Source organism: Micropterus salmoides, unplaced genomic scaffold, assembly GCF_014851395.1.
Source record: "Micropterus salmoides isolate LMB-PRFRI ecotype aquatic unplaced genomic scaffold, ASM1485139v1 Ms_hic_scaffold_1, whole genome shotgun sequence".
NCBI classification, from domain to species: domain Eukaryota; kingdom Metazoa; phylum Chordata; class Actinopteri; order Centrarchiformes; family Centrarchidae; genus Micropterus; species Micropterus salmoides.
Genome location: NW_024040040.1, coordinates 45,298,971 through 45,326,900, shown reverse-complemented (window position 1 = coordinate 45,326,900; position 27,930 = coordinate 45,298,971). Strand labels below are relative to the sequence as shown.

At 41.0% G+C, this 27,930-nt stretch overlaps 3 protein-coding genes across 9 annotated transcripts in view; all 3 read left to right on the top strand.

Annotated features, from left to right (window-relative positions):
• LOC119911861 (dnaJ homolog subfamily C member 13) overlaps nt 1-1,138 on the top strand; it is a 32,034-nt gene extending 30,896 nt beyond the window's left edge. For all 6 annotated transcript variants that reach the window (XM_038730875.1, XM_038730868.1, XM_038730856.1 and 3 more), the window contains one exon: nt 15-1,138. In XM_038730875.1, the coding sequence (XP_038586803.1) occupies nt 15-112 (98 nt within the window). In that variant the 3' untranslated portion in view covers nt 113-1,138. The remainder of the gene's footprint in view (nt 1-14) is intronic.
• A 1,517-nt stretch (nt 1,139-2,655) lies between these two features.
• topbp1 (DNA topoisomerase II binding protein 1) lies at nt 2,656-17,739 on the top strand. The gene is made up of 28 exons (XM_038730827.1): nt 2,656-3,064; nt 3,324-3,417; nt 3,531-3,665; nt 3,752-3,895; nt 4,456-4,637; nt 4,911-5,104; nt 5,396-5,572; nt 5,697-5,863; nt 5,961-6,124; nt 6,467-6,711; nt 6,832-7,166; nt 7,719-7,891; nt 8,468-8,679; nt 10,428-10,744; nt 10,858-11,043; nt 11,130-11,245; nt 11,741-11,864; nt 12,684-12,842; nt 13,052-13,145; nt 13,226-13,427; nt 13,545-13,774; nt 14,477-14,619; nt 14,794-14,890; nt 15,435-15,598; nt 16,123-16,251; nt 16,372-16,461; nt 17,014-17,175; nt 17,509-17,739. Exons 2-28 carry the CDS (start codon nt 3,331-3,333, stop codon nt 17,635-17,637), a joined length of 4,557 nt encoding a protein of 1,518 aa, XP_038586755.1. The 5' UTR covers nt 2,656-3,064; nt 3,324-3,330; the 3' UTR covers nt 17,638-17,739.
• Nucleotides 17,740-19,541: 1,802 nt separating this feature from the next.
• Nucleotides 19,542-27,930, top strand: part of tmem108 (transmembrane protein 108) — a 48,439-nt gene continuing 40,050 nt past the window's right edge. The window contains exon 1 of one of the 2 annotated variants that reach the window (XM_038730791.1): nt 19,542-20,075. The gene's annotated coding sequence lies outside the window, so the exon portion shown is untranslated. The remainder of the gene's footprint in view (nt 20,076-27,930) is intronic. The other variant, XM_038730785.1, reaches the window with a different exon arrangement.

Genomic DNA, 27,930 nt, shown 5'->3' with positions numbered 1-27,930 from the left:
CCCGCCATCTGTAGGTCCAGGAGTGGCAGGTTACCTTACAGCAGGAACTGGCACCACGGTAATGCCCAGCGTCCCACCCCCCGTGGACAACGATATTGGAGACCAAGGCTGATGGACACACACACACAGTCACGCTCAGGCACCCAGACTGCCCTGCAGCTTCACGGCCGCAGCTCAGAGTATGGGACTGTTCAGCTCCCAGACAAGGGGATGGAGAGAGAGAAAGATGGAGGAGAGCAGGTCGTCATTGAACGTCACCAAATCCTCTGCAACACCACCTCCAGTATCCCTCTCCTCTCCCCTTTAACAATGGCACTCAAGTCTTCATAAACACTTTTTTTTGTTTCTGTGCTACTTTTCCTGTTTGTTCTAATGACACACAGAAGAGTTTACTTTTTGTATGAATATATTTTTTACTCTAGATTTTGTTTTGTTTTTTCACGAGAAAGACAGTTGAAGACTGAGGCTTATTGTAGGTTAACTTGCTCTTCTCTGTTATCTTATTCCTCTTTGTCATATCCTGATTGGCTACACTTACACTAATTCCTGAACAGAGGGCCGTTGGCCACGTTTGTGACACATTAGTGCACAGGACCTATCCACCTATTACATAAACATGTCATTTGCTAGTCTACATAATAGTCTCATATGGAAAATGTTAAAATCAGAAAATAAGTGTATGAAGTCTGCACCCACAAGAAAATGTGTCTTGAAGCCTCGTACTGATGCTGACCTCTTGTCTGGTTTGGTCAGGTCTAGTTCGATCCACCCAAAGTTGACACAGATCTGCTCTCCAAATGTCCAACCTCTTATTCCTCTGATCTTAATTCTTAGTTCATTTTGCTGTCTCTTTGAAGGCTACCCTTTCTGCCTCATATTTTATAAAGTAATTCTTCCCCCAGAATGCAAAAAGCACTAGAATATTTATAAGTGAATAATAACCACGGGAAATGAGCTTCTACTAAGACATGACGAATGACTCTGATTATGAATCTATGTGAAAGACTAGTGCAATTTGTGAAATGTTCAATGTAATATTGCGTATATAAACTTTCTATATTGAATGTACATTAAAAAATAAATAAATCAGTCGCACTTGTACATAAAATTTTAAGAATAAAAGGGAACCCACACTGTTGTTCTTTGGTATTTACATTTGTTTGTCGAAGTCACACATCTTAACAGAATGAGCTGTTTATTGTTTTGTCAAATTTGATCAAAATTAATGTATTTTCTCTGTATTCCTGTATTGAGGGTTAAATAATCCAATAATTGGATTGGATTTCCATTCCAAGCCAGGTTATGACATCATCACCTAATGATCTGATCTTTTGCAGGCTCATTAAGTCAGCTGATTGTGGTACTTTTAGAGTCAGGATATTAAAATTCTACCACTATAAAGGCAAAACCACTTTTAAGTAAATCTAATCATTTTAATCCTCAGTGTGGACAAAGTCTTGAGACTTTATTTACACCTTCACATTGCAGGGGGAAATGAAAAAAGACAACATATCTGAATAGTTAACTCAGTAGAAAACTTTAATTAATTAATTGATTAAACTGTTTTAGAGACTTTATGTTAGGTTTCTAGTCAAAGATGGACCCATGACTTCACTTTCCTGGCTACAGACATGCGCCTTGATATACATTTTGCTCACAGAATTTAACATTCCAAACTTCCACTATTAAAGACAAAATTTTGTTTTTAAGAAATTTGAACTTGAAGAGAAAATATTGGTTGCATGTAGGAGCTTGCATATTTTATTACTTTTAGAGGATACACAATTTTAGTTTAGAAACTCATCCACCACAAGAATAGTCTATCTTAAACTTGCACAGACCTTTACATTTTGTTATATTGTGTATGTATATATTATGCAAATATTTTGTCTTTTTCTGTACATCTCAGAAATATGTCAACAGTAAGGTTGCAGAGAGATGCATTTCTTTTCTGGAGGAAGATTGTCTGATAATACATATATATTGAATGAAGCTATAGGCCCATGTCTAAAATGGTTTAAACCATGTTAAATAGTGCTGTTTTCACATAAGCCTCTAAATTCATCATTTGCAAAGTTTGCAAAAATTCTTAATTAAAATAATTAAAGCTATTATTGTGTACATTAATTTAATAAGTCTGGCTGGATATGTATTTCTAGCTGGATCTGATTTTATATTTGTAGACTTGTTTTGTGCTATATAAGTAATTTATATTATAAAATGGGCTTGATAGATATCCTAAATTAGGATTTTGGTCTTGCCTCAGAAGCCTATAATAATTAATTATAAAAATAATAATTTGGACTAAAGCTGCTGATTAGAATTAAATATGATTTTTTTTTAAATATAAAACTATCTAGACATGGTTTTTATTTAGGTTCATGTGATATGATGCCACATGGGATCAGAAATGTAGGATTTGAGCCATTATAGTGCAGATGAGTATAGCCCATTGACATGAATCTAACCAATCGGCTTTTACTAAATGTTTTCATTTTTTATGCATATGTTATTCTGCTTATATTTAAACTAATGTATACTCGTATCACTTTGGTTATTTTTTATTTTTACACGTAAAATACTTTTACAGTCTATGGTTAAAACCCCGCGACCCTGTACGACTCCACACGGTCAAATTAGCAGGCAACACCGGAAGTTACGCCGTTGGCGCGAATAACAACAACAAAGCCGATATATGTATTTTGCCAAACTGTTGTCATTAAATTAATATAAAATGTATTTTAATGTCTTCAATACTATGGAGACTAGTAACCGTTTGTTTATGATAATATGAATATGTCTTTGAAGCATTTTTAACGTTTTAGCGTAAAGTTACCGGCTGCATGTTTCGATGTTAACGTTAAGCTAACATTAACCCGGTTACACAGTTTCTTTCAAGTCTGTCTAAAACTGACAGTAGCTTTAGATAAACTGCTATATTTCGGAACGTTTCTTGTTGACGAGCCGTACTAACGTTAAACTAATTCCCCATGACTAGTCAGAGTGTAGACTCTTTAGTTTCCTGACAGTCTGGGTCCATCAGGAGGTAAAGTTAACAGTTAACGTAAGTAGCATTTAATTAAGTTAACATTAACGCGAATTGCTATTTTAAAGATAGTAGTATACTTATAAATAAAAATAACGTTGTACCAGTCTATAGCCACTGTAGTACTTGCTTGCTAAAATGTCAACAGCTTTAAAAGAAGACGCATAGTCATGGCATGACGTTATTCTCTGTGAGTGATAATTGTCGACTCAGAGGCTACTGCTGCTATTAAGGCCAGCTAATGCCAGTCTTTTCACGGGTCCTTGTTCACATACAGGTTGACCATGTCCAAAGGAGACAGGGAAGGCTTCATTGTGAAGTTTGTGGAAAATAGAGGGAAAAAAACAGAGTATGCTGTCAAGGCCTATGAGGTAAACTCACATTATCTGCCTCTAAACCTATTATTGATGATCACATTTTTTGCCACTGCTCTGCTGTCTCGTTGTTTGCAGTTGATGAAAATGTTTGTCTCATGTTTACACAGGCCATTTTGGCGCTGCAGTCAGAGAAATACTTAAAAACCATCGACGAAGATGCTGTTCTACAGATGGACCAGAACGACAAGTCTCTGTTTGTCTTCAGCAGCTTCACCACCCCAGGGTTTCTGCACTGCACAAAGGTATAACTCAACATTCGATGCATCAAAACCTGGAACTTGAATTTCACAACTCTTCTGTGTCTCACTCTTTGTTATTTTTCGTGTAGCTTGGCTGCCGAGTGGTGAGTCCACTGGTGGTGTTGTACTGCCTGCAGCAGCAACATTGTGTACCCAAAGCAGAGAAGCCTGTCTATAACATGGCCATGGCTGGCATCACTATTTCCTGCACCAGCCTGGATAAAACAACACGGGTTAGTTCACTGTATCTTTTAAAATCAGCAGTCTAGTAAATACCAAATACATCAGCAAGGATATGAATAAGACATAAAACATGAATCGGCACAATTAAAATAAACAAATAGTAAAGGATAAAATCAGGATGATGTATTGCAGATACAAATCAAGGATTGGAAATATCTTAACTTAAAAGGTGCTCTCTCAGGCAGGGTGGGGATATATTAGGTGTCTTTCTCAGCTGCCTGTTGTAGGTGATACAAACAAATAAATACATAGTTTTAGGGAACACAGAAAAGAGCTAGTAGGAAATAGGAAGCCACACATGTTGATGAATGCAACCTTAATCATTGTTATGAAATAGTGCAACACCTTCAAAGACGTACCTTTCATGGCCCTTAATGGTGAAAGTCTGAAAAGGTCTGAAAACCAATTCATATCAAAGGAGCTTGTCCTGTTGGTACATAGATGTTCAACCTAAAATACATAAAGGGGGGTAAGAAGAAGAAATATAAGTTAGCACAATGTCTTCTAAAGTATTTTATATGTTTGTCTCTGAATGTCTGTCTCTCTACAGACAGAGGTGATGGATCTGGTGCAGCTCATGGGTGGACGGGTCTATCTTGACCTAAATGTATCTGTTACACACCTGATAGCAGGAGAGGTGGGCAGCAAGAAATATCTGGTAGCTGCCAGCCTGGGGAAACCCATCCTGCTGCCCACATGGGTCAAAGCCTGCTGGGAGAAATCTCAGGACAGGTATGCACTCTCATTAAAACTGACATTTATGTTCTAATGTCCACTTCAGAAAGATACATAGTGATTTTTGTGATGTTTTCTTGCCCAAATAAACTCCTCCATGTACTCTTTATTGTAAAAATCTTGGAGGTTCACGAGTCCATCAAATTATACAATTGTAATATAACATTGTGAAAATTTTATAATAATAATAAAACAATGCACTTTAACTTAGATAATAATTATTATTATATTATTCTAATTATTTTGAACACCTTGTTCTGCCTCCTTCAGTCTCTTCAGGTATACAGATCTACCCATTGAGGACTATCTGTGCCCTGTGCTGCGTGGATGTACTGTTTGTGTAACAGGTCTTTCCAGCATGGAGCGTAAAGAGGTGCAGCGGCTCTGTGAGCAGCATGGAGCCACCTACACTGGGCAGCTCAAAATGAATGAGTGCACCCACCTCATCGTTAGTGAACCAACAGGCAAGTCACCAGCAGTTTCAACTGGCCAATTTCTTCCAATTAAAAATGTCTGTAAGACTCAGTAATCGGACATTAGGTAACTTGTCATTGTAGTTAAGTATACATATCTATTAAATTCTGTATTATAGCTTTTGCTGAATTTGAAAATAATAATTATTTTATAAAACATCTTAATGAATGTAACTAATAATCACATTGTTTCAAAATAAAAGTCGGAATAGTCATTCTAGCTGTATTCTTGATTATGGTACCCTCATTGGTGTCAGTTTGACTCTGAGTATTTGTTTGCAGGTCAGAAGTACGAGTGTGCGCGGAAGTGGAACGTGTATTGTGTTTCCCTGCACTGGCTGTTTGACAGCATAGAGAAGGGCTTTTGTCAAGACGAGAGCAGGTACATTGTGGAGCGTAACGCAACAAAAACCACTCGACCGCACACTTCAACACCTACGGGCACCAGCAAGAAGGAGGGTGAGCCCTAGACTGATTTGTCTGTTTACTGTATTTAAAAATTTTACTTTTTCATCCTAATGGTGTGATGGAGGTTGAGCACAACATTTGGTACCTCTTATAAAGTGATTTTTTTTTTTTCCAGAGGGTTCATCTCTGTTGGGCGTGAGTCACATCTCTGTCAATGCCAGCATGACAATAAATGACACAGCCCTCACCAACGGTACCATCAGCCACCTGGAAGCTCCTGATCCCATCGATAGTCTTGACCTCACCGTCTGCCCAGCTGATGATTTACTGGATGGCTGTAAGGTAAGTAGAAGACTATTTATTTTCCTCAAATGACTTGTGGTGAACTCTTGATTAAAATTGTGAAAGGCAAATTTCACAAGTGTTAAATGTTGTGCAGCTGTATCTGTGTGGCCTGCCCGGGAAGAAACTGGAGAAGCTACGGCGTCTGGTGAACGCTGCGGGAGGTCTGCGCTTTAACCATCTCAGTGAGGAACTCACACATGTGGTCATGGGAGAGCTGGACCAGGACCTCAAGAACTTCCTCTCCAAAGCAACACATAGGTCTGAACTTCAAAATGAAGAATGTTATTTTACTTAACATGAAAACAAGTTGCCTCCTCACGTACAGTAAAAGATCTGTATAAAATAAAAAATAAAATATAAATAAAATATTTGATCTAATTAGAGGACCTTAGGGATTTTAACAGGTTTAAGATAAGTTTAAGTTATTTATATATCCTTAATGGTAATGTTGGTTTGCAGAATCATATGTAGTCACAGTTAAGAAAACACACCTGCAAAACAAGAAATGAAGAAGAGAGTAGAAACTATAACATTCAGAGAAGGTGTGCCATGAGATAGAAAATACTGTTACTGATGTTATGTCTGTATGTTACTTTCCAGACCCCATGTAGTAACAGTGCAGTGGCTGCTGGACAGTTTCAACAAAGGCAGTCTACTTCCAGAGGCAGGTTACCTCCACCCTGACTGTCTACCCCCTGCTCCAGCTGCTGTGTCTGTGCCTGCCCGTCGCACTCCGACTTCCCGTCCCTCAGTTGGTCCCCCCGTGGCCAGTCCCAGCACTCCAAGGCATAAGAGAGCAGAGGAAGAGCTGCTCTCGCAGTACATGGATGATGACCCTACAGTAGGTAAGTATCTGTTGTTGAAGAATTCCCTGTCGGCCTAGTGTAATTGAAATACCATTAAGAGATGTTACAAGATATAGTTTTATATATTGCAGCTAATCTCATTTTCCTTTTATCCTCCAGTTGAAATGCCTCCACCAGCAGAGGGCAGCAGCAGGAGGTCCGTCAGTATAGCTGCAGAGCCTCAGCCTGAACCGTGGGCACAAAACCAGACCAGAGGACCAGTGCATGACTCAACCCTGCAGGAAGCCAGCGAGGCAGGCCTGTTTTTGGGGAAAGGTTTCCTTCTGGTGGGCTTCGGCTCTGAGTCCGAAGCCCAGCTTTCTTTGTTGGTGACAGAAAATGGAGGCAGGGTGCTGATGGGCCGAACACGTGTTGTGGCAGACTATGCAGTGGTCCCACTGCTGGGCTGTTCAGTGGAGGCTACAGTGGACGAGGTGGTCACTGATACCTGGCTGGTAAGATCACATCTATATTGTTTTAAAATCTTTGTGCGTAGGGAGGAGGGTGAGGCATACATGGTGATTTCAGGGTCATCTGTTGATTTGTCAGGTGGTCGAACAAAGGGGCAAATACATGAGTTAATCATCCTTTTGACAAAGAGTTTCTTTGTGTTTCTTGTGTACATGATTAATAATTAAATGAACTGTCAGATGATTGACATATTTTGATAATTAATAGTTAAGGTAAATTATCAAGCAAAACTACCAAATATCCTCCGGTTCCAGCATCTCAAATGTGAGAACTTACTCCTTTTCTCTGTTTTTATATTCTGTTAAATTGAATTAAATCTTTGAGTTTTGGACTATCGATCAGAAGACGTCACCTTGAACTTTGGAAACGTTGTCTTTATGTTTTAAAGACTAAGCTATCTGTAAATTAAAAAGTTATTTTCAGATCAATTGATAATGAAATAATTAGTAATAGTTAATAGTTTGTTGCAGCCCTGCACAATTGAATTTAGTTGATTGATTTTGTATCAGTGATGTTTTGCTTTTGTTAATTTTCAGGCCATGTGTGTGGAGAAGGAGTGTGTTCTGCAGCTGTCCTCTAACCCTTTGTTCACCCCTGTTCCTGTGATGGAAGGACGTTTTCCTCTCAAAGATTGCGTTCTTTCTGTCAGCCAGTTCACCGGAGCAGAGAGGGAGTCTTTGGTGGAGCTGGCCAAGCACCTTGGAGCCAGGTATGGCTCCCCCCTAGAGACACCGCAAAAGCAGTCAAATTTTATTTGGATCACCTTTCAATAGAAGAAAAAGAAATAAATGAATACTAACTGCAAGTGTTGGGCATATCCGATCCATATAACGTTACAGCACCCTCTGACGCATTTCTACTGTTAAAAGCCACCAGGTCCCTGCCGCCACTTGACTACAGTATGTTTACCTTGTGGGAAATCCCTCACCTAACACAGCCCAGGCTTGTCTCCTCCTCGATTAGCGCATCCAAAAGCACAACAACCATCCAGCATTTCCAGCAACTCAAAGTAACAGTGTGTATCACTTGCTTATTGGTTGGCAGGCAGCGGAAAATAATGTCTTTTTTGCCTCCAAGGGAGCGTTTTCCTTGTAATGTGACGTTGCGTGAAAACTATGAATAGCAGTTGTTTTAGTATTCAGGACAAGAATGTCAAAAGAAGAATTTAGAGGAAGTCCGGTTCTGTGCTCATTGTTCTCTCTCCTGCATACATTTGTCCTCATGTGCCCTGCCTGCCTAGTGTGACATACCAATCTTAAATCTGGGTCTTCTCTTCCTCCTGCAGCGTCCAGGATTACTTTGTGCGCCTGGCCAACCAGAAGAAAGGCATGCTGGCCAGCACTCATCTGGTGTTGCAGAGCCCCGAAGGTACAAAGTACCGGGCAGCAAAGAAATGGGGGCTCCCTGCCGTCACCATGCACTGGATACTACAATCCGCTCGGACTGGCCAGAGGGCGGAGGAGGGGCGTTTTCTAGTTGACCTGCCACCCTCACCAGGTTAGAAAAGTGTCTTGCTTGAAGCTTATATGTGGTTGTTTATGCATGTTTTATTTGCATTAGCTGGGTATAAAACATGATGGATGACAATAGTTGTAGTAAATTACTTTTTCTCTTACATGCGTTAAAGGTCCAGTGTGTAATATTTCTGAGGACAGAAATGCAATATAAGATCCATAACTACGTTTTCAGTGCTGTGTAAAGACCTTACATAATAAACCATTATGTTTTTATTACCTTAGAACGAGCCATTTATATCTATATAACCACGGATCCCCCCTTTCATGGACGTCACCACATTGGATGATCATGTTTCTACAGTAGCTGAAAACGGACAAACAGCGCTACAGAGCGCATTTCGTCACTACGTTCTTGTTCTACTTCTGGTAGAATTCAGGCAGTGTAGACACTCATCACTATGTTGAATACATACGTTAGAAGAAGAAGTAGTAGTAGTAATGCTATACAGCAGGACTCTGAAAATATTGCTCCAATGCAACACTTATTTGCAACCATTAGATGGTGGATGATAATATAAGACATAATATTGACTTTAACATTAACACTAACATTAACATATTATTTGGTTAGCACAGTCGGTATGGCGCATGACTCGCAACCTGCGGGTTGAGTGCTCAATCCCACCTTGGGACAACCTTTTTTTTTTTCTCTCTCTCTCTGTTCAACAAACAGATTCTGCAGCAAATGTCAGATCATGGCATGTGCTGCACTGTTTTTGTTTTGGTGTTTGATCCACCTCCATCAGCCTACGGACACTTTTGCAATTCCCTAATATCTTCAGGCAGACAACATTTTGGGGAATCACTTTCTCTGATGGCTCTTTCAGAGGTGTGTCAAGCAGGCTGCAGACTCTTTTAATGTCATTCAGAATTTTTCAAAATAAAAGCTCAGTTCAACTCCAAATACAGCATTACAGTAAACAAGTTTCTTTGAGTGCTTTTAATTTGTAGGCAAAACCACTAAAGAGGAAGTGATTATGTGAGTAACTGTTGTTGTCATGAGTGAGATCTATTTCAGCGCCACTATCAATATAAATCCGTATTTATTTATTTATATTTTTGCCACTATCAAAGCACCATAATCTGACAACGGATCAGATATTATGTTGGCGGGCAGATTTGGTGAGGGTCCATAATCACAGAGAGAATGAATGTCTTTCCCTTGTCAATGTTTGTACAAACTTTATCTAATGTGTGGTTTATAATGGACTGTGGTGCAGAAACAGTGACAGTGTTTCACACTCTTGGCTTACATTTTCCATGTTATCTGTCAGTGGCAAAGACACAATAACATATGGTTTTACTGAATAATTAAGTAAATATAATTTCTTAATAAATATACCTAAATATACCTTGACTGGCCACTCTGCTGTTTCAGAAGAGACACCTTTTGTGCTGTGTCAGCCACTGTAGCTGTCCTACGCTCTATGAAAGTTTAGGGGGCAGTGGTAGACTGAAAAGTTGGTTGCAATTCCCAACCATCACCACTAGATGCCACTAAATCTTACACACTGAACCTTTAATTTATCTGAGAGGTTAATTGAAAATTAAAATTACATGTATTTCCATGGAAATTCCACCAGTTATTTTTGAGGAACCTGGCTGGATTAACTAATATATCATTTGGTTGTAGAGGTTGTTGGATGTGATTCTGCTGTTCTAATTTGAGTCTGATTTTAGACCAAGTTTTCTGTGCTATGAAAATTACTTTATTGTCTTTGTCTACAGAGAGGGATGATGAAAGTTTCGTTGGAGGTTCCCAGAAGCCAGCCATGCCTCCACCAGCACGTTCGTCTCCAGAGATCCCTCTGCTGGGTCTCCAGAGCGGTAAGGCCGTGACCCCGCTGGATTTAGGTCGCTTCCGGAGCAAAGTGTTCCGCTCGGTGTTGGACGAGATGAAGCCTAAAGAGGATGTCGGCACCCCAAAACAAAACCAGGAGGGCGGCAGAAGGAACCCCCTTCAGAAGGAAACCATGCTGCAGCTGGACACTCCCTCTCGGTTCCTCAGCAGAGACCAGCTTTTCAGGCCCTCTTTCAATGTCAAGGTTGGGACTAGAATTACAGTTTTTGCTTTATGTTATAGGTTTGTAGCAATAAATTGTGCACTCATATTTGATTGATAATCCTGTAAATACATGGACTATTCCTTTTTGTTAAGGATGCGCTGGGAGCATTGGAGACTCCAGGGGGAAGAGCCAAACCAGGAGAGAGGGTGGAGACCCCACTGACTGATGTCATCAACAGGAATCTGAAGGTGGCTATGGCCAATAGCACCCGAAATAGCGTCACAGATATGGAAGCCATCTCTGCTAGCCCCCAACTTTCCAAGGCGACTGAGAAAGAGGTAAACTAAACACAAAAACATACACTCTGTCTGTTGGCATACTTGATCTCAGAATCACTTAATTTATCAAATACGATGTTTGTTAGGTACCAGAAAAAGAAGGCAGTCCTCTGACTGGTGTTGTTGTCTGTGTGGGAAAGAAGCTGAGCAAAATGCAGAGTGAGCTCAATGCCATCGCTGCCTCACTTGGAGCTGACTTTAGGTATTCAACACATTTGTGCTTCAATTATCCTGATGTGCCTTCTTGTACAGTATAAAGGGATAATGTTCGTTGTAATCATTCTTTTTTGGGCATTTTTGCCTCTATTGATAGGATAATGGATAGAGAGGAAATGGGAAGAGAGATAGGGGGCGACACGCAGCAAAGGGCCACAGTCTGGACTTGTACACGGGGTGCACGCTCTACCAACTGAGCTAATCACACCCCTGTAATGATTCTTTTTGTCCATACTGGCCGCAAAGAGACTCCTTAAAGCAAATTATCTGTGAGTGATGGGGGACAAACTGTCCTCTGTGGAAAAATACATACATTTTATTAAAAGGTAATAGAGGCTTATGGACAGACGGAAGGATTACAGTGACCTTTAACCCTTTTAATGTACATATACGTCAGGATTGTTTTAAGAAAGATTTGAATGTTATTTCAGTAAATATGGATGCAAATAGTACAAACATCTTTTTATGAACTTGATTTTAGGTGGGCTTGTGATGATACGGTGACACACTACATTTACCAGGGCCGTGTGGGGGACAACACCCGGGAATACAGAGGAGTGAAGGAGCGAGGGCTGCATGTGGTCTCCCAGTACTGGCTGCAGGCGGTATGTTCCCCAGTAGAAAATATAAATGGAACCCAAGCTTCACTTTGCTGCTCAACATTTGTTTTACTCTTAAGTGCACTGCACAGGATCATATTAAACAATTTACTGACAATCTTTGTAGAGCAGTTCCCAAAGTGATCTTTTTAAATTGTTCAGTTTTGTTTGATCACAGTTTAAATCCTCAAGATACTGAGTTTATCATGATATAAAACAGAGAAAAGCAGCAAATCCTCACATGTGAAACCTAAAATATTTGGCATTTTTGCTTGAAAAATTACTAAATTTCTAAAGGATCAGTGAATTATCGTTTCAACAAACCACATTCAGATTAATCTTCAATTTACTTAAGCTGCTTTCCTTCAAACCGAGAACATAAACACGTCCATAAACCACAAAGAAAAGGATTAGGGCAAAAATGTAACCACCATGCCGCTCTCATGAAGAATTAGGCAAAATATTTTGTTTACTGTCATTATACAAGCTTGTAAAGAAATTATGTCCTCAAGAAGATACAGAAGTGATATTACGATACACTTGATTTAATTTGGGATCTCATTTTCATAGTGGTGGGTGCCGCTTTGTGCCGTCAGTTATCATTCAGTATTCACTTTTCACCTGGGGGAAATAATTATCGCCCCAACAAAAGCAGAATATTTAATCAAAAACAGCTTTGATATGCTAATCGTGTAGCCACATGGGAGTTTCAGCTATGTTTCCTCTGCAATCGTCTCATTCAGTTAATTCTTGTGACAGCGCACACAGTACATAATCAACACACAGAAGTTTAGAGCCAACAAGCTAACCTGTCGTTTTGTGCAGTGTGCTGAGGAGCAGCGGCATGTCCCAGAGTCTCTGTATCCTTTCACCTACAACCCCAAGATGAGCCTAAATCTCAGCCAGGTGCCGAACAGCTCTCAAAGATCTCCGCCTTCAACACGAACACGACTCGAAGACATCCCTGAGGCAAAGAATGACAAGGTGCGTCTAAATATGCAGTTTCATCTCTGGCTGTGTATGTTGTGTCTAAGTTCAAGATTCAGTGGGACATTAGATTTTGTTCTGCGTTGAATTTCTCTTGGGAATCAATATTTAATGTTATTAGTAAGGTCTAATGAAGACACACTTTATTAATGCAGGGGTGTCTCATTAAATAGTCTTTCTGTTTCCATATTTAATTGGTCCCTCAGCGTGAACACACCACAGAAGAAGCTACAAACTTGCGTCGTGTAAGCGACGGAAGCACAGATCAAGAAGAGATGCCTGATGCTGCAGATAAAAGTGGTGGGTGTCTATTTTTTTCAACTTTCATTTACGTCCAGAAAGCTTCTGCTCGTATTTTATGATTTATCTCTTGTGTCCAGACATTTCAGAGACTCTAGAAATGAGAGAGAACCTGCAGAGACAGCTCCAGGAGATCATGTCAGCCACCAAGCTGACAACAGGGAGGCGTACCTCGGTCAGGCTCAGCAGGATGGGATCAGGAGGGGCCGACTCGGGCCCCTACACACCCGATGGGAACCGTGTGGGACGCAGTGGGAGCAGACGTACCCTGGAAGCTCTGAGGTAAGAGAGCCATGTAGTGAAAAGATAGTTAGTTTATGTCCAAACTGTAACAGTCGTTAATGTAAAGCGTCTGAAAGTTAACTGGTAACATTTCACCTCGTTCTGTCCTAATTTCAGGGTTTCCAGAGCAGCAGCTATGGACATAAACACAGAGCCATCTCAGAGTGAACAGATCGTTTGGGATGACCCTACAGCCAGGGAGGAGAGGGCCAAGCTGGCTGATAATTTACAGTGGCCTGGCAGTCCTTCCCAACACTCGGAGCCCCTCGCACATCCTCCTCCTCCCACTGCAGAAAACGGCCCTCAGTTCAGGGACTCCATGACGGACTCTGAGCTGGTGGAGATGGGTAAGAGATCAGGAGCCGGTGGCACCAACTGGATTTAAGTTAAAACACAGCGTAGTTATAACTTACGTGTTCACTAAAAGGCGATTAACACATCACAAGTGTCAGCAGATAAAGTAATTCTTACATAAAGATGAGTTCTTGCTAACTGCCGGGTGGTGTTGTTACCTAGCTAACTGAACCAACCAACCAAAGTAACTTTAATAAAGCCCAGCTGAAGATTGAAGAGTAAAAGAAGCTGTGGTACAATTCACAAAATAATTCACATTACAAATCATTATGCCAATAATGTTAGATTAAATTACCAAAGCTTCAGTTAGGTTACTGTAATCACATATATGTCCCACTCAATTTAAGCTACATGAATACTGCTAATTCTGAAACATGTATTTTTTATCATGTATACATATATAAATAAAACAAAGTCATACCTACATTTAGAAATGTGTGGCTGTTAGGCTTGATATGTTGTTTTTGCCTGATTTAGTAAATTGCTAGTAGTTACCACGATCACAGGACATTACACATAAATGTAGTGATGTCCTTTAGAGACCTCTAACCCTTAAGATAGGTTTGTTTATTTACCTGCATCTAAAGCGAGCAGTTTCACCATAAACATAGAAACACATGGCTTCTGACTTACTGTAAGTTTGGTTTTAACTGATGAATTTGGACTTTCGTTGTAATCTCTGTATCCTCTCCCAGCTGCTTGTGACGTCATCGACCAGCATATGGGCCAGAAAGTCACAACGCCTCCAACAAAGGAGCGAGAAAATGACATCCTCACTCCTAATGCCCCCAGCATCGCCTTCCCTCTCGCCAACCCCCCAGTAGCACCGGAGCCACAGGTGAAGATTTAAATTAACAACTTGTCTGCAAACATCTGCATACACATACTAATAAAGTTACATCACATATTTAACATGTCGTTTTTAATGTACAGTACATCAGTTGTAATACGTACCATATACTGTCTCTGTCAAACAAGCTACTGGTGTTAAAAGATCCTTTCTTTTTCTCAGGAGAAGCGAGAGGAAGAAAAGCAGCCACCCAGATTTCAGCTGTCCTCCCTCAGTCCCCAGGAACGCATTGATTACAGTCACCTCATTGAGGAACTTGGTGAGTCTACCATCTAATTAGGGCTCTATCAGTGTTTCATCATGCTGCAGTTTGTAAAAAATGCAATATATCACAAGCCTGAAGTCAGAGGAGCTAATCCCTGATGACTAAAATGGAGGAGCCGCCCCAAGGGTCTGGGAATATTTCCTCCTGCAGATTCTTCCTCTGACAAAAATGTTGTGAGCTCAGTATTATCAAATAAACCACTGCCGCATCACACGCTGAACCATTGTTGAAGCGTATATGATATATTCAACCAAACTGCAGCATTGACAAAAAGAAATTAAGGATAAAGCGACGGATTGATGACATGCTCTTCAGTTCTTTATAGAAAGCTGTGTTTAATTCTGCCACTAAAGATGAAAGTGATAGGTCTCCCACACAGCAGCTTATAGTCAGCAAGGGATGAATTAAGGACACTTTGATATGGACTTTGTTGTTCAGGGAGTATTATACATTTATATAGCAATCTTTTATGATATGGTCTGTAACTATAACTCCAGTTTAGGTACAGCATATCTAATCCACAGTTTTCTTTTTGTAGGTGGTGTAGTCCTGGACAAGCAGTCTTTCGACCCCAGTTGCTCCCACATCATCGTAGGGACTCCGCTGCGCAACGAGAAGTACCTGGCAGCAATGGCGGCTGGCAAGTGGATCCTGCACCGCTCGTACCTGGAGGCCTGCCGCTCTGTGGGTTGCTTCATCCAGGTCAGGATTTCTCACTGTTTAGTGCCTCCAGCAGACAGTTAACACTGTATTTGCTGTGATGTTATTCACCCTGCGAATACAGTATTGATTTGTAACTTTAAAGCTGGTGTGTCTGGTAGCATGTAAGTTAATATCCTGTTGTCCCCAACACTGACCATTTTGATGTCCAGGGTTTTCATTAGCTATGTTCATGTATCAGGTTTATGGTTCGGCATGAAATGGTCTGAAAGGTGAAATAAACTACAGCAGAAACATACATTAACTAAAATAGAAAAAATATTAAGTTAAAAGTAACTCAAACAAACTCAAACTCAAACAAACTACCTTGACTACTCTCTCATACTAGCCAACTACATTTTAGCATATAGAATTGAGCATCACAAATGTGTGTTTTTACTTTAACGTTTTCTAACGTTTCCAAAGTTTCACAGAAGTTCACTCATCAAACTCTCACAAAATGGTTGATGCAAAGTGTAATTTTTGCTGAACAAGATTTTAAATTTCTACATCTGTTTGTGTTCCAGGAGGATGAGTACGAGTGGGGCAGTAGCTCCATTCTGGATGCGTTGCCCTCCATTACCTCTCAGCAGAGGAGACTGGCGTTAGCTGCCATGCGCTGGAGAAAAACCCTGCAGGGACGCTCTGAGCAAAGGGTATACTTACAGCAACATACACACACTGCTACCAGAACAGTCCTAATTACTGTTTTTCGTATTGTATTATCTACTACTTGAGTGGTAAAATGTACCAAGTTTTCGTTTTCTGCTTTTCAGGGAGCCTTCAGTGGATGGACAGTCATGTTAAACATCGACCACAACAGAGAATCAGGCTTCAGGCGGTTACTGCAGTCTGGCAGGGCAAAGGTTGCTGCTTGTTCCTATTGTTGTGTTTTACACAGTGGCCTGTGGAGAATCTCTGTCCAACAAATAAGTTGTAAATTGAACAGTAGGGTTACATTTAGTTGTGAATCTTTACATTTTCTCCAGAAAAGGATTCAGCCGAGGCAGTAAGCCACTCTGATCTCGACACATTTTGCCTTGTGATCAGTTTAGTTTGTAGATGATGCCTAAACAACAGTCCCAATCACTAAATATTTCTTCTGCTGTGTGAAATAGTGCCACTCCTCTTTTTTGTTTTGTTTCCTAACCTTTTATGATGTTAGCAGAGGTGGTCTTTGTTTCAGACAAGGTCGCTTACCTCCGCTATAAAACACTGTGAAACAACTAATATTAAGACTGCGAGAATTGAAACAGCAGCTAACCAAAAAAGCCTGAAAAAATGTTGGTCAAATTAATTAAACTTATGCTGGAACACATCTAAAAGAAAAACAAGGTTGGGGAATGGACTGAGCCAACTAGCCAGTTTTCATACCTCGCAAATACAACCATGACCCTCCTCTCCGCTATATTTTCCAGGTCCTGCCGAGTCCCTCCCCGTCCTTGTACAAGGGGACCACTCACCTGTTTGCAGACTTTAATCGGCTGAAGCCCGGAGACTTCAGAGTCAATGTATCTGAGGCTACCTCCCACGGAGTCACATGCTTGAAGCCAGAATACATCGCAGACTACCTGATGCAGGTTAGTGGAGCTGTTGATATGGATTATCACTGGAGTGAATTACTAAATCTTAGATCATTTCATTGGAATGTTTATGTACATGTCACAGGGTGATGCATCAGTTCAACCATACCTGCATGCTGGATCTGTGTAAAATGGATGTCATTGAAGGTTTTACTGCTACTTTTAAGGCAGTTAAATGCCAACAGAATCTCACTTTTATAGACCATTTACTTGTGTCAGGATTTCTAAGGGACATTATTTTGCAAGAAGACCACTTCATTGGTATTAAGTCAGAATTAAGTTCTAACTCAGTAGATTCAGTGTCAAGGCTGTGCTTTTTGTTTCTTCCAGGAGCCAACCCCACCTATCGAGCTGTACTGCCTGACTGAAGCTCCGTCTGAAGAAGCTCCAGGCACTCCATCACGTAAGCGTAAAGCAGCCACAGACAACTCCAGTCTGAAAAAGACACGGCTGAACTGAAATGTCACTACTAAATATTGTCATTAAAATTCTCACGTCTGTGAAAATGATTGTAAATAAAAAAAATTCTTTATCTTGTGTATTAAAAATAAAATAAATGTACCGCTTGTTTTGTATCTTAATGCTGCCTTCACGGAGACTGCAGCTGTGATGGATGATTCAATGATGGTCTGCAGAAAATGTTGAGTCACATTTTGTAATTGGGTGCAATGATATTCTATAGCCTGTAGGGGGCAATACGTCTTTTGTGTAAGACTCAGGCCTGTTCCACAGGCAATGAGTCTCTAATGTGCCGTTTTATTTCTTTAAAAACTATGACTACCAGGCTATTTAATAACTGATTTAATGTTTGGGGTTGACGTATATTTCCGTTATATTCAAACCAAAACTGCTCTCACTGGGGCTGTTTTATCACCTCTTTTGTCGTTAAAAGTGAATACAGTTAATCCAGTGGCTGAAATGAGCTATCCAAACACTCAAATATATTACACCCATGAGTTTATGGGCCACTTGGATTGGCTGTTGATCTCCATGTGCAGTAAACACCAGATTTTGTTTACCCGGTGTTAATTTAGGCCTTTGGTGGAGCAATGTGCTGTTTCATACCAGGGTGCCAGCTGAGGTTAGGTGCCCGTGTTCCCTCCCATATGGACAGATAAGTGGTTTAACCTCATAATAGATGGACCAGCTGACAGCCTCGCTACAGATTCAGGGTTGGGAATCTGTTTGAGAGGTGTGGGATTAGAGGAGAAAGAGCTGTGCGGACAGAGGAGCATGACATAACCTCTAAGGGGCCTCCAGCAAAGAAAGGAGTAGCTTGAGATCACTTAATTGAGGTTTGCACTCTTTACCACCAGCAGAATCACTTATTCAGTTACAGCAGTGGTTCCCATCCTTTTCCATTTATGGTCCTATTACGAGGTACGTGGTTGCATGTGGCAATAAGCTGTGAGCTGTTTCACCACTGGTTTTCAGATTGTTACATTTAAGACCAGAAGAAGGGAAACTATCCAGCATCTCATGAGAAAAATCAGGGGTAAAAATCATCACCTTTCCTACCCTGTTAATGTTTTTGAATCTTTCAGTTGGTCCCAGCCCCCAGGTTGAAAACCACTGAGCTGAAGCACTCTGTATTAAACTGATAAATCTTACCAAAAGGTCTAATGTGTGTCTACTTTAGTATATCTCAAACTAAAAGGTTTGGAAAACCCCTGTTTTAATCGCCAGATTAAAAAAAAAAAACCCATTAAACCTATCTGGGTAAAGAAGCCCACTGAAGCCTTCCAGATGTACTGTATCTGCAACAGCATTATTATTATTTTTAATTAATGCTCATGATGTTTAATGCTCAACCAATTGCAAGTGCAGCCATCCTATTTGTTTCTCCTACTCTTTAACCATGTATGACTGAGAGGCTGTGTGGAGCAGGATTGAATAGGCCTTTCAATGGTCTGCCACTTTTCTAATTGATTAGTGTTTTTTGTGTTATTTGCTTAACATAAGACTCTGGAGCCCAGGTTGTGTCTATGAAGAGCCAAAAACTGAAAAAAATTCAGAAAATAATTTTTGGTATTTGAGAAGCTGTAGGAAAAAGTTTTACTTAAAGCACTGCTGATTAATCGACTAACCAGCTGTTCCAGCTCCTCTAAATCAACTGTCCTGCAGCTTTAACGTCAGTATGTAGTTTCTGCAGCAGAGCATGAAGAAGCAGCCTACAATATCAGTCACAGTCGTTGGTCTGGATGTCTGTGCCCGTTTTCAGTCAACAGGTGCCCCAAAGATGTGGGATAAGCTACTTTGCTGCCTGGCAGGTGGCCAAGAGTTGAGTGTTGTTGACGCTTTGCTTCGTCAATCTGCCCCCCCACCCGGAAGGTAACTTTAAGGTTTTCTTGTCGGGACAGTGAATATTAGCACGGGGGATAGAGCACGACTGTCAGAAGAGGGAGGAAACTCTGCAGAGGTCCTCATTAAAATTCCCTGTCCGTACGCTCACCACGAAAACCTCCTTTAGTGGGTGGCACCGGCGTCCTGCGCGCCTCTTAATTGCGCACCACGCATTAACGAGCGATCACAGTTTCATCACCAGTGGCTGCGGATGACGCTGTCTCGAGGCGGAGAGTTTGCTTCGCGTCCCGCTATTTACGGCGTCAAGTGTGAGAGAGGAAAGGTGGGCGCAGAGTCCCAAAGGTCCAGCTAAAGGGTGGCACCCTACGCATCTCATCCAGCTCCTGGACACCCGGTCCCGCGACCCACAGCGACAAGGTCTGCTCCCGCAGTCCGCACGCTTCTTGTGGCCGCTCACGATTGTGACATTTCTCTGCTGGGTAGGCTACTGGCAACATGTGCGCCTGGATGGTGTGAAGTGTGACACATCGGCTTTGGGGTTTCATTTCTCTCGGATACGCCAAGTACCCGACGTTACGGCGCACCTTGTGTAGGTAAGTATCAGTTTATTTCTCTACTTCAGCTCAGCCAGCTCTCCATCCGCTCTGTGCCTGTAGTGTTTTTTATTGGCTGTTCTTACAATACCTCTGCGTATTGATTATGGTGAGCATCTGATTTGTTGAAATCCTTGTTGGAGGTTTCCAGGCAATTATGACACACAGACAACCACAGGCATCAAAACACTGTCAGTAGCGCCTGCATCCACTGCAATATAACTTAATATGTTGATTTAAAACATCATTTAATGCATTGCAAGGTATCAGGAGAAATGCCATGATCAGAAGTTATGCTACTGCTGGTCAGTTCTCTGGAAGCTGGAGAATCACAATTTCATTGGAAACTGGAATAATTACATACCTATAGTTTAGTGGATTCATCTGATCATGTTTTGTGTGGGGCTCAATGCTGTTTCAGTCTCTCAACAATCCTAGATAAGAGTATCATGGGTAATTAGGAAAATGGGTTCTGAAGTGTTTCATTAGACTTTGGGTAACATTTTGTTCTTAAGTAAAGATTCCTTGGGGTGGTTGGCTGTAGTCCCAGTTTATTTTCAGGAGTGGAAGTGCAAGTTTACTTCCAAAAATAAGAAGTTTTTGAAGAGAGAGATTGCCATCAGTCTCGCAACTTAAAGATCTCTGCCCTGCCTGCCCTTCAAGTGGTTTATTTCTCAGGCAACATGGCAGCAACAAAGCAGATAATAGGAGAAACTCTCTTAAAACGTAACACTACCAGGAACACACTGGCATCACCAAATACCCCATTTGAGTGTGGATCTCCAGCTTTGTTTCCAAACATAGTCGATCGTATAGAGCACAGTTTAAAGTGTGTACTAATTGAACCTGCCGGCCACCCTCTCCATTGTGACAGGAATGTTTGGATGCCTGTTCTCCACACAAACCCCCCATTCCTTTGTTCTGGGGGGACAATCCTCCAGTGCCATGTGTGTGCAGTGGTGGGGGGAGGGAGAGGGGAGGGAGAGGGGTCAACGGGGTTACTGACATCTGTAGCTGACAGCTTCTTCAGGGTGCGCTGACATGCTGTGATACTATGAATGGGTATTAGGGAACATATGAGCAGAGCACTTAATACTAATGAGGACATTTATTCTTTGGGCGTGATGCTTGGGGACCTAGAGAGAGAGAGAGATCATGCAATGCTGCAAACTCTTGGTGCAGCTTCATCCTCAGATTGCAGTTGAATTGGAAAAAAATACTTTATGAAAACATTGACATTATTAGCTCGAAATCCCTTTGTTTTTTCAGCAAACCTTCACTGAATTAAATTGCTTTGACATAGTTTGAAGTTAATCTTAAGTCAAGTTTATTTAGCCTGCAGTAGCCTACATCACATAGTTTGTCAGAAAATTAATCACCAGCTAATTGATTATCAGCGTTGAAGTCATTTATCAAGCGACAAGAATTGGTCTACACAGACTTTTAGCTAAATGCTAATGTCAGCATGCTAATATATAATGAAAATGTCAGTGCCAGCATGCTATTGTATAGCATACAATGTTTACCATGATCACCATCTTAGTTTAGCGTGTTAGCATGCTTACATTTGCACTAAATACAAAGTATAGCTGAGGCTGCTGAAGCTTTCCATTCAGCAGTTGTCAAGAAATGCATGAGATAGTTAAAGAAAAACACAAATGTGAACCTCAAGGTGTTGCTAGTAAATGATAGGAGATCGCCAAATTCATTCGGGTTCATCCTCTGGGAACTGTAGTTGTATAGTATTTGTTGAGATCTTTCAGTCTGTACTAAAAGTGGTGGACCACCTTTACCACACGTTAGAGCTACACTGCTGGCATAGCTAAAACACCAAAGATTCTCTGTGTTCAGCTACTCAGTTGTGAGGATTTGCTGTATATAATTTTTATTTTAATATTTTCAGGTTTTAGTATTTGAAGACGTCATCTTGGGCTCTTGGAATATGTGTTGGATATTTTTTCAATAGTTCCATACATTTTATACACCAAAGAGTTAGCTGATTAATGAGCTAATGGGTATTTAGCACATGACACCCTGGATAATTTGACTCTTTATTTGGTTAAAGAAAAAGTCCCCAAAAAAACGCCCTGAAAGTCAAGACTGGATGAATGACATAAAGAGGACAGTCAACATTTCACATTCAGTTGTCGGTTATTCCCGACAACTCCTGCCTTTTTTTTGTTGTGTATGAAGGAGTATGTGCATTTGGTGCGAAATCTACTGTCGACATTTGGAAGAATCAGGGAGCGGCTGAACAATCTTCACAGCTGTTCTCTTATCACCAATGTCAGGAAAAGTCTACATTGACTCTGAAAAACACCCGGATCAGCTTTCCCATCCAGAGCAACAGACCTCTCTTATACAAACCCAACAGGGGGAAGTCACAGGAAAAGGGAAAATCTGGTTTCTGACTCTTGAAGCAGAAAGTCCAAGCTGATGGGAAACTGTTGGGGAATGTCTACGTGTGAGCAGGTCTCACACTTGTGAGTGAGCGTCCCTCATGACTGGTAGAGAGTGGTACACCATGAGTTGGAATGCAGCCCCCATGGGCCCCGCATGTTGCACAGTGTGTGTGCCCAGGATGGACTTCGCACCTTCCTCCAGCCTGGTCAAAACAGCAAGTGTCCAAAACAGGATTTCGCCTAAGCAAAGGGAGGAAAAAACCCGGCCTGTGCCTGCACCGTTTCTTTTCCTGTTTTCTAAATGCCAGGCGGTATTAACGAAGGCCTTCAGCTGCTTTCGAAATTACTTTCATTTAAGCTCATATACAGGAACCGCAGGGGGAGGTGCCACGCTGTAAAAAAAGCAAAAGCCGCTCAATTGAACCAAGAAGAAAAATAAATCCCCCCACCCCCACCCCCAGCCACTTATGGTCCTATCAGCTAAAGAGCATTCCCATAGGAACAGAATGAGCCTGGTTTAGTCGTGCAGAAAGGGAAAAAAAAAAACTCTATTTGAAGTTGTTGACATTTGAAAGCCATTGTACTGTATACAGTAGTATCAGAGCAGGCTCTGTTTGCCCATTGGGGGGTGTCAGGGTGAATAATATACCATGTGGGGCCTCAGGTAAATAAAAGCCTTGAGTAGAAGCAACCCCACCTGCCCTGACCAAGCAGAGGCCTCAGGAAGAGCAGATTCATTGGTAATGGATAACTAACCATTATGATGCTTAAAGGGGGCAATGGGCACGGGGAGATAAGAGCGTGGGGACCGTCTGAGCATGAGGTGTTTACAAGGGGAATTCCTCACATTCCTCAGCTGCAGCCATGCCACTCCAATCTGCACCTCCACCCACTGATGGTCACCCTCTGCGCCAAGAGGGACACAAGGGGTGAAAGAGCCCAATAAGTTCCTTGACAGGAAATGGCTGCTTTAAATGTGCTATGTAAGGCGTTTTGAGTATTGCTTTTTGGGAGTATTTGAACGCTTATACAGCAGGCGGAGGAACAAATGCAGTAGATCCCTAGAGAGTTAAAATTCAAAACACAAAGGCCTTTTTTTAGCTTTAGGAGATTTTGAGTTAAAGCTGGAATGTAGTTGTCCACACATTCAAGCAAAATGATGGATTTTTCATTTAACTTCGCTGTTGTAGGTATCCAATAAAAATGTGATAGCTGAACCGGGTGATGTTGTCACACATTTGTTATTTACTTGAAGCTGCAGTAGGGAATTCTCCCAATGCCATTTGCAAGCTCACCGCAACTGCAGCAGTGTAGGAAGTATAACACTTTGGTCCAGACTCAGACATCTCAACAACTATTGTGTGGATTGTCATTGAATGTTGTACGGACATTCATGGTGCCCAGAAGATGAACCCTAATGACTTTGGTGATCCTCTGACTTTTCATCTAGTGCCAGTTAAAAATTTATTTGTCCAAAACTTTGGTTTATGACAAAATACCTGCTAAAAAACACTAACTAGCCTCATCTGTACTTTGTGTTTAGTGCTAATTAACAAATGTTAACATGCTAACAACTTGACTGGTGGACATTATACCTGCTATTAAACATCAGCATGTTAGCATTGTCATGCGGACTATTAGTCTTGTTTGTGTTTTAGCATACTTTACCATACAGACTTTTATATAATTAAGATTTACTCAGGAGAAAACTATATGTATTTCAGCTTTAATTTCAACAAAGGGCTGCTTTGTGGTCAAATATTTAACCTGCTTATGTCACACTACAAGATAATCCCTCAGTGCTGCACCATAATTCCCAATGGATTGCTCAGTGTTTTAAGAGTTACAAAACTCAAGCTCACACACAAGTCTATAAACCTATGAGGCACGGCTGCAAAGCTAGAGGAAGCTATATCTGTTGCATTAATATTTTTTATCAGGTAATAAATCTACCTAAGTATAGGAATATATTTAAAGGGTTTTCTTATATACTTAATGCTCTGAAATGCAAAGGTTTTAAAAAATCCCTGGTGCCATTTTGTATAAGAAAGTCATAAGGCTGGGCTTAACCCCAGACTTGATCGCCTCAGCCTGCAAAACAATTTTCAGCTTTTTTTTCACAGACAAGCCCTTGTTGCCCGGCACTTACTAGTAACACAACATCTATTTTCTGCCCCCAGTCCACCTGAGGAGTATTTGTGTTGTTAACATTTGAGTACCCTTTTAATCCAACTGTCTTGTTACACAAGAAATGTCCAAAAGAGGTTCTGGAGAAGGATAAAATTGTCTCATATTTTGTGGCGTATAATACCCACATGTGAAAAGTGAAACACGGGGACTCCTCGGGACACAGAGGGTTTGTGTTTTAGAATCAATCACCACATTTTTTTAATGCAGCGCAGATGACTGTGTCTAATAGGATTATGAAAAGGCCTGATGGGAGGAGAAGGTCCATGGGGGCACGTTACCCCAGCAAAACCATCCTCAGTTGCCAACAACACTAGCAGGTGTCAGCCTGATGATTAGGGGGTCTGAGGCTGGGCTCACCTATGGGGGTTACTCTATTCTCTAATGGATGGATGGTTGTGACCCCTGCCCACAAGGAAGGAAATCACCACCCTCACACCCAGAAAAGTACTATTATATCAAGTTATTAAAAAAAGAGTCTCTGGTTTCCTTGGCAACTTCTTCAATCTGCAAATTTGTTCTTTCAGCGCTGAACTTCACTGAAAAGCACAAAAATCCTTTCATTTATAATTTGTGAATAGTTGTCATTCCTAATTTTGGATACTTCAAATTGTATTCATAGTATATCTTCTTTGTTTTTTGTCTTGCTTTTAAGCATGAAATCATTTCAAATCAAACCTTGTCTACCGGCCAGACTCACGGAACAGTGGCTGCAGATTATAGTGGCACCATATGTTGGGGACTGAGGAGACCCCTCCCCATTGTAGATCTTATTATTGTGCTCTATGCCACTGTCCGCAGCAAATTCTTATGGTGGAAAGGGGGCAGGGGGAGGGTGCGCAAGTCCTCTGTCTTGTCTTAAATGCTTGATCATCTTTTTTTTTTACCCTGCTATCTGTATCAATGTATTTCCTTTTCCACATACGAACTCACATATCCTCTGCAATGGTAATCATCCTTGCCAAAGTCAGTATTTGATTTTGTGACTTACCGTACCCTTTTTCAAGCTGTTTGAGTCCAAGTTGAGGCAGTGTGAAAGCCAGGAAAGGAAATCAAGAGCTCTTGAACGTACACAACCATTGTTTTTCTCTCTGTGCCCTGCCCATGCAGCATATGGCTCATTTCATGCCTGCTGGAGAGCCTGATTGATGGGCTGAAGGGCAGTGGGGCTGATGTTCCTCACTTATAGTGCTTGGCAAGGGGAGAGCCAAGTCCTCGGCATGGTCGCCCAAGGTAAAAGGAAATGTATATGAGATGGAAGAAAAAGGAGGATTCATTGGACTGTAGGAACTCTACATGACAGCTAGCGTGCAAGCCAGAATGGTTATACAGTATGTTTCTGATGTCTTCCTTGCCAAAGGTGTCATGGGAGCTGACATTTCATTGTAATCATTGCATTAACCACCTCTGGGAGAACTCCTCAAATATGAAACTATCAGCGCTTGTCACCCCCAATTAGAGAGCAGTTTATATGGTTTGGCTGTCATTCTCCTCCTCTGTCTCGCTCTCCAGTCTAAGAGATTCGTGGCCCCAGGGGGCTGGAAAGCTGTCTGGTAATCTGAGACGGCATTAATACTGAATAAGATGGAGCAAGGCGCTGACCGCGCAAATTAATTTACATATACAGAGTGGCGTTTTTGTTTTTTTGTAATAGTAAAATGACACACTGGGATTTCGCCTGGTATCTGTGTGGTTGTGTTTGTGGTGCCGGTAGTGGTAGCAGTGATGGTGGTTTGTGGCAGCTACATCACCATGGAGACACTGGCATTATCGTGCAGGGAGGACGATGATGATGAGTGAGTACAACATTGGCAGCAGGAAGGAGCAACATGGCAACAACAAAATCCACTGGGCAGACATCTGGCTCTAAGTCAAACAAAGCACTTGGAAATATTTCATCTTTTAAAGTGTCTTTCGCTGCTAACTTCGCTGCCTTATACACAGTTATACTTTCACGTGGTTCTGCCCCTGGTCCACTGAACCAAAAGATCCATGTTCACGCCCAGATTATCTTGGATGTACTGAGAATGCCACTGCTGACAGGCAGCACAAGCCAAGTGAAACTGCTGCTGAAGCTGCTGGAATGACTCCCTCCCTCTCTCCCCCCCGAAGAGGAGAGTGTCCTTTGGGGAGAAGAGATGACTTGACGTTTTGGGTTTGTCAGAAGCTGCAAATAAATTGGACACACTGGTCGCTGCGCAGGCTGTTTGTGCTGTAAAAACACTGCAGCTCTCTGTGGTATTTGTTATGTCAAACATGCTGTAGTAACTGCAGTGAATTTTCTCTCCCTTTCAAAACTGTAATGACAGTTTATGCATCTGGTTCTGTTGGATTCATTTCACTTATTTCGTGTTTCATTTGCACACATAGTTTTACCAAGGACCATACCAGTGTTTGCCTCCTTAAAGTTATAATCCTCCTCAAGAAACAGATATGATAATTACGCTTATTTGCTTGCTTGCTGAGCGTGAGAGAATCGAAACCACTCTCATGCCTTTATGTTTGTTACTGAGCTAGAGCAAGGAGGCCATCAGCTTAACTTAGTATAAAGACTGGAAGCAAGGGGAAACAGCTAGCCTGAAAAAATATGCCCGACCGCTGTTTGTAGAGACATAGTTACAGCACATAACAACTTATAAAACCACAGCCTGTCACTTTTGTTTGTGGGAGGATTTACCAAATGAGATACAACATGTCGAGCTTTAGAGGTGTTGTTCAGCGTTTTTGTTTTTTTTTCTTCTCATTTAACTCAGTCCTTGTTGATGTGGCAAAACAGGGCGCAGAAAACATGCCTAGAGCAATGACTCTGTCAGAAATGCAACAAAGAAAATTGACACTTTAAATATATATATATATATATATATATATATATATATATATATATATATATATATATATATATATATATATATATATATATATATATATATATATATATATATATATATATATATATATATATATATATATATATATATATATATATATATATATATATATATATATATATATATATATATATATATATATATATATATAACTTTTTCAAGGAGTAATAGGTAACTAATTAAAATTTGTGAGTAACTTGCCCAATACCGTCCATCACACCAAACACCATTTATTTTGGCTATTTATGGCTTTATTTTTTGTCAGTGTTACTTCACAACAATAAAGGTTAGAGTACCATCCAGACAAGTGGGCAACTGCCCCCAGGGCTCCGGACCCACAGTCCACCTGAAGGCACCAGGTTGACCATGTGGTATTTA